Genomic DNA, 15,219 nt, shown 5'->3' with positions numbered 1-15,219 from the left:
TCATTTACATGTAGAATCAGTTGATGGTGTACAAAAGTCTCTTAACTTAATGTCATGAACACTTTCTACATAGGAGAAATGTGTTAGGTTCAAATCAATCTTTGGTTAATCCGAGATTCTTGGGTAGGAGATGAAATCGGAAGGGTAGAGAAGTTTCAATGAAATAAGAGGATCTCCGATATTTTAAGAATATTTTTTTATTTGTTTAAAGATATTTATGAAATTGGGTTGGATGCTTATTTTGAAAATCAATATTAAAAAAAACATTTTTTGGATCATTAAAATATGATTAAACTCTTGTTACATTAAGTAAACTATAATTTTTTTTTTGAAACAGTAAACTATAAATTATAAAGCGTTGAATGTAAACAAGTATATATACATACAACGGGATTAAGGATCAATTTCTTGAAATCAGATGTTTACATTGCAAGTGTTTCGGATACTGTTAGACAGGAAATCATTGATGCCATTGGATTCACGCATGGGCAACTACCATTTCGGTATTTGGGTGTTCCACTTGCAGCAAGAAAATTGACAGCATCGGATTACAGTGCCCTGGTCGATGCAATCTCATACAAGATCTCTTCCTAGCCAAGGAATTCTTTATCACATGCAGGGAAACTTGAGCTTATCAGGTCAGTTGTGCAAGGAATTGAATGTTATTGGTTATCTATACTTCCACTTCCTTCGTGCGTTATTGATAACATTTATTCATTGTGTCGGAAATTTGTGTGGCCAACCAAACACCCACCTATTTCTTGGGTAGAACTTTGCAAGCCAATTGAAGTAGGAAGTTGGGGGTGGCAAAATTTGAAAGCGTGGAATAAATCTTTGCTTGCGAAAACGCTTTTGAATATTCATAGCAAAAAAGATTGTCTTTGGATAAAGTGGGTAAATCATGAATACAGCCATTTTCAGAATGTTTGGAGATGGGATTGGCACAAAGAACAATCACCGCTTATAAAACAAATTATTGCCATTAGAGACGAAATGATTGCTGCTCATGGCTCAGTCTCGGATGCGGTTATAAAATTGGAGGAGTGGTTTGGGGGCATTAAGGGGTTATCTAAGGTATATGATTTCTTTGTGGGCAGATGGAACAATTGGCCTTGGAAACCTCTAATCGCCAAATCTTGCATAATGCCGAAGCACATGTTTAATTTATGGCTTGTTGCTCATCGTAAATTGCTTACTAGAGATAGGCTGGGTTACCTTGATGATATATCGTGTGTACTCTGCAACTTTGCTGTTGAATCTGTTAACCACTTGTTCTTTGATTGCCCAATCTCACAAGCAATATGGAACAATATTCGATCTTGGCTTGGCATGCGAAAACTTATGAGATCGTTGTCTGCTGTGCTTGCTGCGTTTAGAAGTGTGTACCGAGGTACATCTGCATTGAATAAGATGCGCTGTGTTGCGCTAGGGGCTACGGTTTATCAGATTTGGAACATAAGAAACAGGACAATCTTCGAACATGAGCAACTAGATATTGATGGAGCTATAATGAAGATCAAGATTCATGTGCTGCGGAGCGTACCAAATGCTGACAATGTAATTTAAATTTGGACTCTGAGTTATGGTTCATATGATTAGAGACTGATTATGCTAGATTGATTTGTCCCTGGGGATGCCCAGTATATTTGTACCTGTACTAACTTTTACCTATTTTAACGAATCATTCATTAAAAAAAAAGTATATATACATACAAAAAATGTGGATAATTATGTGGAAGTAATTCGACTATATGCCATAAATTAAGGGTAAATAAGTTAATTGAGTATGAAGTTGCTCTGGCATTACGAGAATTGCTCTGGCATTATCAGAAGCCTTTCTTCTTCATCTCATTCAACTCTATGATTACTGGGTCGATCAGAATTCCTCCGATAAAAAATTGTATATTTGTATATTATTAATATATTTTATTGATTCACCATTTGGCCTCTTCTCAATATCGACTTGAAAGATTCAACGAGAATGGCGAAAGAAAAATGAACGGAGGTGAAAGTACCGTTCAAAGATTTATGCGGCACACATTCTGAGTTCCCACGCAGCAAAAGGTACTTCTCTTGAAATTATAGTTAATTTTTCCTCTGCCTGTTTTATCTTTCTCTGGTCCCATATGTTTATGTGCTCTGTGCGCGCTTTTCTCTCTGTGTTTTGTGGAGCATGAAAAATAGGAATCTTTTGGGAAATGTAATGGTAATCTATTCTGAAAATGAAATGCCGGATTTATGTGTGGTATTAGGAGAATGGGTAGTGGATTTTAAAGCTTAAAGTGTGTTTTCTGATGAAAAATGTCGATATCTTGGAAGCTTTTATGTTTGATGTGATCCTGCACTTTCACTTGCCTGTACCACCTGCAGTCACGAGCCTTTATGTGGTCCATGCCCGATAAAATTAAGGTGTGGATCCAAGACTTCATTTATAGAGCGAGTGATATATTTTTGAACTCTTGGGAGAGTTTTAGACTCAGAAAATTACCATTTTGTGGAGAAGCATTACTATCTCTAGCCATCGGATCAAGAAGTTGCAGGACTTTGAAACGAATTTGAAACTCTGTGTAAGTTCTGTTTGGCCTGTTCAGAATTGTGTTACCCGGTAAGGTTTGTGATGTGGCTTCGAGTTACTAGTTTTTTGAGCATTTGGATGTAAGTCTAACCCCCCTGTTATTACTCCAAGACTGATTCTATAAGGACTACAAGATTTCTTGACATTTGGATTTCTGGAGCAATGGGGTGTATATTTGGCCTCAACTGACAGTCATGAGGAAGTACTCTGGATCGTTTAGGCACTCCGGTGCCTATACCAGCCCAGGAACACCTGAATATGGTGGTATCATAGATGAAGTTCCGAAAGGATGGTGTTCTGAGCGAGTGCCTCCGCCAACAAGTAGTGGTTGTCGAAGTCATATTAGTGCAGCTGCTTTGATACCCTTCAACAGTGGGAGGGCTTTGCCTTCAAAATGGGACGACGCTGATAGATGGATTACGAGCCCAGTTTCAGGTTACAGTTCTTTCAACACTACAGCGGCTCAATTTCAGAGACACCCAAAGTCGAAGAGTGGCCCTTTGGGATCTCCCGGACTTGTGTACATATCCAACTATTCACCCACCATGGATGGATGCGGTAAGAATTTCACGGGAAATTCAGCACTTACTACTGGAGTATTGGTCCCTGAAGGTTTATCCATTCAGTATGATGCTAGGATCGTTGCAAAATCTGAACCTGGGTACCCTGAAAATAATATAAACCGGAGTACTAGTGTGCCTGGGATGTCAGATGTTCTCGATGAAACTATGTTTCCTGCTTCTCAAGGTACATATATTGTTCGCTCGCATGATAAATCTAATATAAAACTAGTTGCATGAAAAGTCACGTTTTCAACTGACGAATTGAATATCTAGGAGACATACTTGATAGAAAGAAGGAAGAAGGCATAGTTTCCCAGACTGTTTCACGAAAGGATATGGCGACTCAAATGAGCCCGGAAGGAAGCACTCATTCATCTACCAGAGGGAGACTATCATTCTCCATTTTACCTTCATCTGGATCAGGCCCAAATGACAATCTTGCTGCAAAAGATGAAGTTAGAGATATCCAGGTAGACAAAGGCACCAGTACAGGCAGGGACCCCAAGAAACAAGGACGAAGGGAGATGAAAGATTCAAGGAATATTGAAGACTTACCTTCACCTTGGAGTGGTGCTGAAGCAAGAAAAAACGTCAGGTAAGTTAACATGAAAGAACCCAAATCTTTGAGAAATAAGGATCATAAATTATAGAATTTGTAAAACTCCAAAAATGTCTTGGATTTCGCAGGTTGCAGAGAGAAGAGGCCAAGATCAGGGCTTGGGAGAATTTGCAGAAGGCTAAATCTGAAGCAGCAATTCAGAAACTTGAGGTTTGTGTTGTGGCATCACACCAATGTTATTTTAGTATAAATTTGATCTCGTGTAAGATGTTAGTTAAACTTGTGTTACCCTGGTTAACAATTCTGTTTGATCAGATGAAGCTAGAAAAGATGCGATCAGCCTCAATGGATAAAATCTTGAAGAAACTCAAAACGTCGCAGGCAAGGGCTCAAACCATGAGAAACTCACTACTGGAAAATCAAACTCCTCAAGCTTCTATATTTGTGAAGATGCGCTCTTTCAGTCATCACTTTCTTTGCCACAGGAATTACTAGTTCGTGGAATAATTCTTTCCTCGTTCGCTATTAAATTAAAATTTTCATTATGCTTTCTTTGGCCTCAGAAATTGTTTCTTTGACATTGGTGATTGAGCTAGGGGACGGCCCTTGCAAATGAGAAGTACTACATGTCCCAAGTTGGCCTCAACATGCTTTTGGAGCCGACCGATCTTATTCCAATGAAAGGTGAAATAAAAAACAAACTATTCACATACAATTCTGATTCCAATTCCGGTTTATCACTCATAATTCAAGTTCCAATTTGAACTAAAATAAATTATTTTAACATTAAACCGAAAAGGAAATTACGATAACTTAAGACTATATAGCAGAAAAAAAATTAGAGTTAAATTTGATTTATATACAATTTAATATTTTTAAAATCTATTTAAGATTAATTTATAGTTCGGATTCCGCAAAGTCCCAACTAATTATTTTGAGGAACGAATAGGAACGAGAACCAAACCCTTGTCACCTAAAGTTTCGGTTCCGATTGGGTTTCGGATTTTGAAAGATGGTTTTCATAGATTCTGAGAACCGTGGTTGTGTCTAGTACCAGGGGGCTTTCGGCACAATCTTACATGGCATACGAGAGACCCGTTCACTAACACTAACGATTCATCTGGAGTTGACATTAAAATCACATTCGATCGAGATGTACTCAGTATTAGCTAAAAAAATTCAACAGAATCAATCTGCACAAGATAAATCAGAACGAGGCCAGCAGCATTTGGTTTGTGCTATGTATACCTAATGTAAACCGTACAACATAATAGGAAACATCGTCCAATAACATCCAATTTAACAACTTAAATTGTAAAGAACAACGAATACATAACCAGCATGTTTACATAACCGTCTCATAGATTAATCAGAAACATTTGGCGAACAACGAATACATAACCAGCACGTTTACATAACCGTCTCATATATTAATCAGAAACATTTGGCTTCATGATCATCCACCAATTCCCGAAGCAACGATGCATCACAATATTCCAAAACAAGACCAGATGTAGATGAAGCTGCCTTTTGGTAACTAATAAGGCCTGTACCTGTAATCTGGGCGTGATGGTCTGCCACCACCCATACTGCCACCCGCTCCATAACCCCACTATCAAACATACACATATAACATAGAAAGAATCGAGTATTAGTACAATAGTGAGAATATGCAAAGGAGGCGAATTCAATACCAAGACCAACTGTACTCACATCGTCAAAATCCAGGCTAGTGTACATTCTGCCATAACTGCTATGCATATGTCCACCATAAGCAGGTCCGCCATACCCGTATGGCTCAGGAGGATTACTCATCATGAAATTACTACTAGGGCTAGTATCGTCAATTGGTGTAGCAGAATCAATTGCTACCTGCAATGCGTCAGATTGAAAGCTTTATATTACTGATACTCATTTCTCATTCACAGTTACCATGCATGTTGAAGACCAAATAAATACAAGGAATGTTATTCAAACATCTGAAAATAGAAACAGGCATTTCAAAATATATCATCCTGAAGGCAGAAACAAATTCAATGTCAAGCCCGAGGAAACCAAATTAAAAGCGTCATTGTGTACTCACTATGGACCTTCAGTTAAATAATGTAAAGCAGCGACGTCAGTCTATAAAAGGATTTTCTTGATTTAAAGCCTCTACAGTTGCACCACCATAGAAATAAGATCCACAAATGCAAGACTTGTTAATAATATATAGTGAAAGCTGAATGCGTAGGGGCAGATGCCATCTAGAAAACATAATGCATCAAAATAAATTGGTGCTGTGGCATTAATTTCTGGAGATCTTCTGAGGCTGCCATTGACATGACAGGCCTGGTAACTGATGGAAGAGAAAAACTCAATCTTCCCGGTCAGATAACCCGGTGATCACTTCTCTGTTTGACCATGCATTACCAGCTAAATCAGTTCAAACTTTTAGGTACTTCCTCAAGAGTGAAGGATCAAACTAACCAGCTAGCCGATTTCATCAAGCTTTGCCCGAGAGATTTTACATCAAAACTTTACGGAATTTAAGAATCACAATGCTCTGAAACCTAAATCTTTAAATATTGGAGGCGTAAAACATCTGTAAAAATCATAACTTCCCAGACAGTCACACCTGATGCCCACATATTTCATGAGATCTTCTAGCTACACGGTCTGCAACACCATCATCAGCAAATGTGACAAAACCAAATCCTCGATGGCCAGTCCTCTTGGGGTCCTACACAAATTAAAACGACAATTTACACAATTATTTAAATATGTACTGCTAAAATATGAGCAATTGCTTCTATTCTCACCTTTGGAACATAAACATCTAAAATACGACCAAATCTACCAAAATACTGGCGAAGATCTTCCGCACTTGCCTCCTGAGGAAGCCTGCCTACGAAAACCTTTTTGCCCATTCCACGAGGCGGTTCCCCTCCTTAATCAACAATTATATAATTGAGTTGCAACACGTCATTTAAAAGATGACCAAGATTGGTTTTCGAAATTAACTTACTTCCATAAAAAGGACCAGGATGATCATACAAGGTTGGAGCACCAATTGCAGCATATCTAGTTGCAGAACTAATGTAAGAATTATAAGCTCCATATCCTCCTCCTCTTCCACCGCCACCGCCACCACCACCCTGAGGCATTCGGCTAACCGGTCTGACATCATCCTCCTATAGTAGGTTATCATTTTTCAAGTGAACAAAGATAAATAAGCAAATATCAAATACTAAGTGCAATTTCTTGAAATCCTAGAATTAAAATAGACGTTGAAAAGCTTAAATCATCATTTATGTATGTGTAATAGTTTTTTAAAGCACAAAATGAAGAAATCGCCTTATAGAAAGAGCAAGTGACTGATGATAGAGGACAGATGACACCCAGCACAACCAAAAAAGATCAGAAGACTCTAAACTAAACAATGAATGAGTGCCACGTGTAGAAATATAACTAGAATTTAAAAATCAAACTGCAGCTACCTTTGGAGTTGCTCTGTCGACAACTACAGTTGATCCTCCCAATTCGTGAGTATCAGCCATCAGATCATCCACTGCATCTGTGATTATAAAAGACAGGACAGAAGGTTGGTTTCGCGGTAAATGACAAAAATAACAAGGCAAAAACGGCATTGCCTGCACACCAAATACATATCAGAAGGAGTCGAGAACACTGCAGGAAGTATTCACATTGAAGAGCTTAACCTTTCCAGTGTTCTAAAATTGGGTATAAGGATATATCAGAATTCCCAAAATCGTGAAAAATTGCCTCAACTTAAATTTGCTTTGTAATTCTAAAGGACCAGGAGTACGATATTGAATTCATATAATTAAAAAACATATAGCCAAGCCAAATTACCACCCCAGCAAGAGATGCATGGGAAGGAAGACTGATACAGAGCCAAATCATAGACACCACTAAAAACCAATAAAATAATTAATTACAGCAAGATAAAAGGATATGTTCATTTGGTGTTTTCTGAAAAGACACAAGAAGGATATACTGGTACCATATTGCATGCACTTTAATATTTGGACATGTGCAAATAGAACCCTACACCTAATAAACTTATCTCACAAAGGTTCCTTAATCTTTATTCCGCATGTTAAGATAGACAGTAAGAAAAATCTAAAACACATAAAAACCGTAGAGAAAAAAGAAAATAAGACTTCAGGGAAGGCATTAACAATAAAATTACCAGCACTTGAAAAGGTGATAAATCCAATTCCACGATGACCTTTGGTATTCGGATCCTGTGAAGAAAAAACAAATGATATGATGATATGTATTTCAAACTGTCATTCATAGGGAATGAGACAGTAGTATTATTAACCTTTGGCATGTACAAATCTGTTATGTCACCGTATTTTTCAAAATGGCTGCAAAAGAAGATAACATAAAACACATTTAGTCTCATCAAGTGTAAATTCACACCATATCCCCCCACAGCACATCAACATAAATGATATTTCAAATCTAGACAGCACAGGCGATGCAAGAATATGCGCGCAAATTCCATGGAACCTTCTAAATGCAGCTTCAGTCACAGATGGTGGAATCCTCGCCACAAAAATCCTGGTCACTTTCTTTGATGGTGCTCTCATCTCCTCCTGTGAACAGCACATAGAAGCTTAAAATAGATAATGAAAAACAGGATTTGTACAAGCCACCAACAAATTTATATATATAAATTCATGTGGAAGCAATTGAAGTCAGGACTTTGAAATGGATATTGTGGAACAGCTGAATGAGTCAAGAAGGTAACCTTAGGTGTGGCTATTTTGACTTCCAACACCCTACTGCCAAGGAGGTGCTCGCTAGTTAATGCAGCCTGTAGCATGCACAGACAGAATATATGTGGTCATAATACAGCTTGAAATTCTGCTCTCATGCATACTTAGAAAAACCACATTGGACGATTGAATGAACACTGAAACTCAAACCATGGGGAATAACATAAGAGGGTTACAATTCTGCGACAAAGCTGTACGTTACATTACCTTGGCATCCTCAATAGCGACAAACGTTACATAGCCAAACCCGCGCGAACGGCCTGTGGAACGCTCCTAAAATCATCATAGCAAATATGATAAGGAATGTCTTTAAATATTAAACCCACCAATACCATCACTGTAAGAACAAAGAAAGTTCAGTTATGTTATCAATGTAGCAAATATGAAAACAAAGAAAGCATATCCTAACAAATTGATATATCTCCCACCCCTTACTGAAAATCAAATATAACAATTCCAGGTATACAAAGGTAACTATTAATTTTTAAATTTTTTTTAAAAAAAAGATAACTATCAGAATATGACTTCTAGTTGTCACTAATTAGCACATAATTCTATTGACATTTGAGATAAGCATCTTAAACAGCAAGGTTTCAAACGCATCCATCCAGGATGTAATTCTCACAAAAATAATGAAAACGGGAGCTGCAATTCGGACACAGTTCAAAACCGATTGTTTTTTGTTATAATCATAAACATGGTTCGCCATTGCTGTCAGGGAACGGGCGTTCTATAACAGGTGTTGTGACAAAAATCCAGGCTAAAACGGATGTATAACAATAAACACATTTTTATGGAATATCGGCAATTTCGCGGCTGTCACGGAACGGCAAATTCATGGCGATCGTGGCCGTTGTGTAATGCTTTTTTGTATTTTTTTCAACTCTTTTCCAATTCTTTTCCATTGAATTTTTTTCATAATTATCCAAATTATCTGTTTATTTATTTTTTATTTTTTAAAAAAACTCACGACAATAAACCCGCGAAATTTCAATGGAACTGGAATAGAAGCCTCCCCGGCGGCGAAGCATGATCATAAACCAAGAACATTAAGAAATCTCAAAGATTGTGTCCATAGAAGTATCCACTAGAATGCATAGTATTGGGTCCAACATAAACTTGAACTCCATCATTTATCATTAAGTACAAGGTGAGAAATCCATAAAAAAAACATAAATCGCCCACAATTATGCACTCATGGCCAGAGACAGTTTATCTATTCTTACCACTCGAGTCTGATAAGAAACGTGGAAGCTAAAATCTTATGAAAATATCAAAAAATATAAGCTTGTGAACTCAAGAACAATAGCCACTAGTCAGACACCAAAACCAAATCTTAATAAAACTGCAATGAACAAACCTTCATCACGATACAGTCTTCTAATTCCCCAAACTTGCTCATGTATTCTCTCAACGCTTCAGTATCCACATCCCATGGAACTCCCAAAACCTAAAGAGAAAAACCAAAGCACATTCACAAAAACACAAACTTGATAGGATGTCGTTTTCTTAGTCCCATTGATGAAAATCTGTTAACTTACGACAAGCTTCCGATCAGACATAACGATTGACGGAATAGAAGCGGCCGCTCTCGAATTCCTCCCCTCTCTCTCTCAAGAACCCTCAATCGCTCAAGCACTCTTCCTGCACACAATAACAATAGGCACACCTCTTTCTCACAACGCACAATCAGCACAAGATACCAAATCAAACTCGTCATTTTCTCCGAATCCTTGATATTGAACACAAATATAATACCTCAAGAAAAAAACAGAATTCAAAAGGAAACGACTCCGAATAGCTTCGGGGCACTCATCGCTTCACTGACCTTTCGATTTGATAGGGGATTATCGAAACCCTAAAGTCGCTCGCGCTCCCCCCTCTCAATCTCTCCGCTCAGCCTCCCGCGGTTATGAGCTCACTCGACTTTTGTTTTTCACGTTATATTTGGCAAATAGGAAACGTAACGATTTATCATTTTTCCTTGTTTCTTGTTTTTTTTACCAGCCGTCACGATTTATCCCAAGGAGACCTGTATCTGCTTGTCATGTTGCCGTTTGATCTGTCTTTTACTAAGTTAAAATCAAAATAAAGCATTTTTGTGTTTGGGATATCTAATATGTTCATCGTGACTTAATTTAGTCGATACGAGACATATATATAATTCTCAATAACTTTATTTCGTCGATGTGAGATATACGAGACATTTAACACACTCCTCTCATCTCCAAGAATAAACAACTGGAATGTTAGGTTTACAAAACATTATCCGATGTGGGTTTGAGCTATAATATTTGTTAAAATTGCGATTTAGAGATAACTTTACCCAAAAACTAGTTCAACATATGAAAATTGTCTAAGTTGTGATTTGATACCCCTGATATGTGATATCTAACAAAAAGCAATGCCCTCACTTTCAGTTAAATGGCCCAAAATTATTCGAACTAGGTACCCGAAACTAGTTCTTCTTCCAGAACACTGGGTTGAAACATGAGATTGTCCTTACAAATGGTTTTGGTTAATTTACTATTTCAACGTCGTCATTCGGCTTCTGCCACCAGGACCAATGGTTGTTGTATAAGGGAAACGATAAAAAAAAATGAATTATGCGTAGATTAACACGTGTAACTAGCTTGTACCTAGTCTTATGGTATTAGTTAGTTAGTTTCCTAACTAATAGCATTAGCTTTGTTCAAGATCCTATTAGCGTGGATCTGTAGATATAAATCACTGTATAAATATTTCAGTCTCGCCCTCGCCCCTCACACAGATGCCTCGCACGCTCGCCCCATCCTCGCCTATTGCATAGGTCCCACTTATCTGTGTCGCTCCACCTCGCTGACGGTACGAGTCGACTTCTTGCGTGGCCAATCTTTTGTTCAATTTCAACGATTCCCTCGCTCGTCTCCCTAGTCTCTTAAATCGAGTATATTGCGTTTTAATAAATTGTTTCTTCTGAGTTTATCTCCGAAATTTTGGAATCACTGGGGTACATGCTTACCAAAGCTCATCATCTAGAGTGTGAGCTTACCAAAGCTCTTTCCCTCTCGTCATGTCTTTTCTTCTGCAATGCTTAACTTAGCAAATAAAATCTAACTTTTGTTACATCTCTTCCTCTTCTTTGTTAGGCATATCATAAGTAGATAAAATGTGATTTACAATCTCCCCACCACTTCTCCTTTGCTAGGCGCAGTCCAGATAATAAAATTTTCACCTCCTCACCCATGACTCATCTGCTAGGCGATGTCTTAGTATGAAAATATTGCATTTGCAGGAAAATAAAAGTTTCATCCTCCTCACTCATGACTCCTCTGCTAGGCGATGTCTTAGCAGAAAAATAAAAGTTTTACCTCCTCACCCCTGACTCCACTGTCAGGCAATGCCTTAGCAGGAAAATAAAAGTTTCACATCCTCACCCCTGACTCCTCTGCGAGACGATGCCTTAGCAGGAAAATAAAAGTTTCACTTCATCACCCCTGATTCCTCTGCCAGGCGATGCTTTAGCAGAAAAATAAAAGTTTTACCTCATCACTCTTGACTTCTTTGCTAGGTGATGCCTTAGCAGAAAAATAAAATTTTCACATTTTCAGTCACGACTCCTTTGCTAGGCGATACCAGAAAAATAAAACTTTCATCTTCTCACCGTCTGAATTCCTCTGTTGGGCGATGCCTTAGCAGGAAAATAATAAATTTCAATCTCTTCACATCTTCTCCTCTACTAGGCATAGTCCAAGTAAATAAAATTTAATTTTACTTCTCCCCGACTCTTCTCCTCTACTAGGCATATCATATGTAGGAAAATTTAATTTTCATTTTCCCCACCTCTTCTCCTCTACTAGGCATAGCCCTAGTAGGAAAATTTAATTTTCATTCTCCTCACTTCTTCTCCTCTACTAGGCGTAACCCAAGTAGAAAATTTTAATTTTCAATCTCCCAAACTCTTCTCATCTACTAGGCATAGTCCGAGTAGGTAAAATTTAATTTTCAGTCTCCCAAACATTTCTCCGCTGATATCTCCACCGCTGCATTGTTGAAAAGCTGGATAAATTCTCGCAAAGTTTTCACTTCTTGTTGCTTCATCAGAACATGTTTAGATAATTTTTCTGGTACCTCTTGCTGCTAGCAAATCGGTGTAAGAAAGTCGTAGAAAAATCTTCGAAAGACCGTATGGAATTGGGATGCAGCGTATTAAACCATTGTTGGGCTGATCTCACCAACGTGCAAAGGAACACCCTGCACCTAACTCAATCTGAGTACTGATGTAACAAAGCCACATTCTCAAATCTTCCCACGTGTTCTTCTGGGTCAGTACGCCCATCATACTCTCACACGCTTGACTGTCGAAAACTTGGGGGAAGCCCTTCTTCCAAAATGGTGGGGAAAAAGAACCCTGTTTCTTGTGCGCTGGAGCTCTGTTTCTCAATTGCTGCCTTAACATTCTTATCTCCCTCCACATCTCCTAGCATCTCCAGATTCTCCCCACTTGGAAGGGGCCGCGTCTCTTCGACCCTGCTATGACGACCCTCCGCATTCTTCTCTCGTTCTCGGCGAGTGGCTTGTTTTTCGGCAAATATAGATTTTCGGTTCCTCTTCATAGCCTCGTCCCTCTTCATGGCCTCGTCTACTGTCTTGTTAATTAATTGACCCAATTGTTCCAGGGTAAGGTTCCCCACATTCTCATCGGGATGAAGTTGTTCGGTCTTCGTCTCAGGACGAGGTTGTTCACGTCCCCTCTCCTCAAGAAGAGGTTGTTCGTGTCTCATATGAGGACGCGAAGACACTGAATTAGTTCTTCTGCTCCCTCTCCGGCCTACCATCTCTACGTCTCGGCTCAAACTTCCCACAAACTTCGCCAAGTTATACTCATTGAAAATTTAGGGTTCAGTTCCAACAGGTGATACTAGTCCGAGTGCAGACATCGAATTTATTCTAAGCCTAAAATCACAAAGGAGACCATTAGAAGGGGGCCGGGAGGGTCTCCCGGCGTAGCCCCTCCAATGCTCAAGTCAGAGACTTGTGTATATAATGATAGAGCAGCTAAGGATGCTGCTGAAAGTCAATATCGTGAATTAAATGAATTAGACGCTCAAACATAGTATTTATGGGAGCGTAACTGGGCTGAGATGGAACGGTGATCCAGAATCTGGATTGAGCCTAATCTTGATGGGCTTAATAATGAAGTATCATGGGGTATCAATTATAATAAAATTACAAATTTAATACAAATTTTATATATTTTCTATATATATTTATTAAAATTGTTTAAGTTCGATAAAAACTCATGAATCATTAACATATTCACTAAATAAAACTCAAATACAATTCGATTATAAACCAGTACACGAAGCATTCAAAAATCTAAGTCGACTCGTCTCCATCGACCCTACTTCTACCCTACTTCTATTGCAACAAGGCATGTGACTTATTGTACATCCCCAGTATTTTCTCCATTCGGTGCAACTTTACACTGCAAATTAACATCTCACTGACCACCACAGCTAACCAAATCGGCAAACCAATATTCGCTCTCTCCACCTCACAATTCCTCGCTCCACTCGTCCGATGGCTTCCTCTGGCCCTCTCCTCTTCACTTCCCCTCTCATTCTCCTCATTTCCCTCGCTTTCCTTGCCTCCGCTCAAACGGACGAATCCACATTCCAAATCACAGGCGACACGCTGAATCAGTACGAGACGGAGGGGGTGTCGTTTTACGACGAAGAGCTCGCGGAAGGAATGGAGGAAGAAATCATACAAGGAGCCTCGACTCGGAGGTCGCTGTTCTGGGGGAAAGTGATGCGGTACTACATATCGTACGGCGCTCTGTCGGCGAACAGGATCCCGTGCCCGCCGAGATCCGGGAGGTCGTACTACACTCACAACTGCTACAGAGCCAGCGGCCCGGTGCATCCGTACACTCGAGGCTGCTCCGCCATCACCCGATGCAGAAGGTAACCGAATTCCACTTGTCTCTGTGTGTGTATTGCGGGGGAAATGTTGCAGATCTGCTATTGATTCGTTAATCAGTGGGAGCTTGCATTAATACTCTTTTAAGTGCGTTTAAACTCTAAACCGCGCGAAATCATGATTTAATTATTATTATCGTTATTATTGTTGTTGTTATTGTGATATTAAACTATGATAACCGATGAGTATTGGCTTGATGTTTTTGTAATTCTAGGGTTTACTGGTGTAACATCATATGGATAATAACTTTAGGGTTAAATCCCACCACATGGAGTTAAAAAAGAAAATTCTTTTATTGATTTTAAGTTTGAAATACTTTCGAAATTTGCCATCATAGAAAGTCTACTGAGAGACTATATCATGAATCTACCTCTTATGTTTACAATAAAAAATAATAATTTTTTCATATTTACTAATAAAAATTAATAGTTTTTCAATGCGTGATCAAATAGACGACCCGTCTCACAAATTGAACTATGAGATCGTTTCACGATAGTTTTGTGTCTGTGATAGTATATGAACATGATAAATTGTTGTCTCATCCATTATTTTAGTCCCGAGACCGATAAGAATCCACGTAATGTTAAAAATTTGCCCTACAAAAAATCATCCGAAAATTGAACGATTTCTCAAAATTCAAGGAGCATATGTTTTGTATGCAAAAACTTGTGAAAGGATTCTCACAAGTCAAATTTATGACATAGATCTCCAATCGGATATTATTCATGAAAATATATTATTTTCGTGCTAAAAGTATTATCTTTCATT

The 15,219-nt window shown here is 38.6% G+C and overlaps 2 protein-coding genes across 9 annotated transcripts; one reads left to right on the top strand and one right to left on the bottom strand.

The window, feature by feature from the left end:
* The first annotated feature begins 1,858 nt into the window (after positions 1–1,858).
* LOC142549698 (uncharacterized) lies at positions 1,859–4,319 on the top strand. Of its 4 annotated transcripts, none has more exons than XM_075658787.1 (5): positions 1,859–2,064; positions 2,687–3,322; positions 3,412–3,733; positions 3,826–3,907; positions 4,013–4,319. In XM_075658787.1, exons 2-5 carry the CDS (start codon positions 2,770–2,772, stop codon positions 4,190–4,192), a joined length of 1,137 nt encoding a protein of 378 aa, XP_075514902.1. In that variant the 5' UTR covers positions 1,859–2,064; positions 2,687–2,769; the 3' UTR covers positions 4,193–4,319. The 4 variants fall into 4 exon arrangements, with proteins under 4 accessions (XP_075514902.1, XP_075514900.1, XP_075514901.1 ...); XM_075658785.1 differs by having other exon boundaries at positions 2,371–3,322; XM_075658786.1 differs by lacking the exon at positions 1,859–2,064 and adding an exon at positions 2,071–2,605.
* A 556-nt stretch (positions 4,320–4,875) lies between these two features.
* LOC142549696 (uncharacterized) lies at positions 4,876–10,538 on the bottom strand. 5 transcript variants are annotated; one of them, XR_012821241.1, is made up of 14 exons: positions 10,029–10,536; positions 9,848–9,937; positions 8,695–8,760; positions 8,460–8,525; positions 8,219–8,304; positions 8,028–8,073; positions 7,893–7,947; positions 7,177–7,253; positions 6,705–6,870; positions 6,499–6,626; positions 6,315–6,419; positions 5,411–5,569; positions 5,147–5,309; positions 4,876–5,081 (listed from the first exon to the last, which is right to left on the bottom strand). XR_012821241.1 is itself a non-coding variant. In XM_075658781.1 (14 exons), the coding sequence occupies exons 2-14, from the start codon at positions 10,047–10,049 to the stop codon at positions 5,235–5,237; spliced, it is 1,140 nt and encodes a 379-aa protein (XP_075514896.1). In that variant the 5' UTR covers positions 10,050–10,131; positions 10,316–10,538; the 3' UTR covers positions 4,986–5,234. The 5 variants fall into 5 exon arrangements, 4 of the variants coding, with proteins under 4 accessions (XP_075514896.1, XP_075514897.1, XP_075514898.1 ...); XM_075658781.1 differs by having other exon boundaries at positions 4,986–5,309; positions 10,029–10,131; positions 10,316–10,538; XM_075658782.1 differs by having other exon boundaries at positions 4,986–5,309; positions 10,029–10,131; positions 10,246–10,536.
* Between the last annotated feature and the right edge of the window lie 4,681 nt (positions 10,539–15,219).

The sequence above is a fragment of the Primulina tabacum genome, chromosome 6 (assembly GCF_025594145.1).
Source record: "Primulina tabacum isolate GXHZ01 chromosome 6, ASM2559414v2, whole genome shotgun sequence".
Taxonomy (NCBI): domain Eukaryota; kingdom Viridiplantae; phylum Streptophyta; class Magnoliopsida; order Lamiales; family Gesneriaceae; genus Primulina; species Primulina tabacum.
Note: the sequence above shows the minus strand (reverse complement) of the source record. Positions and strands in the feature narration are given on the sequence as shown.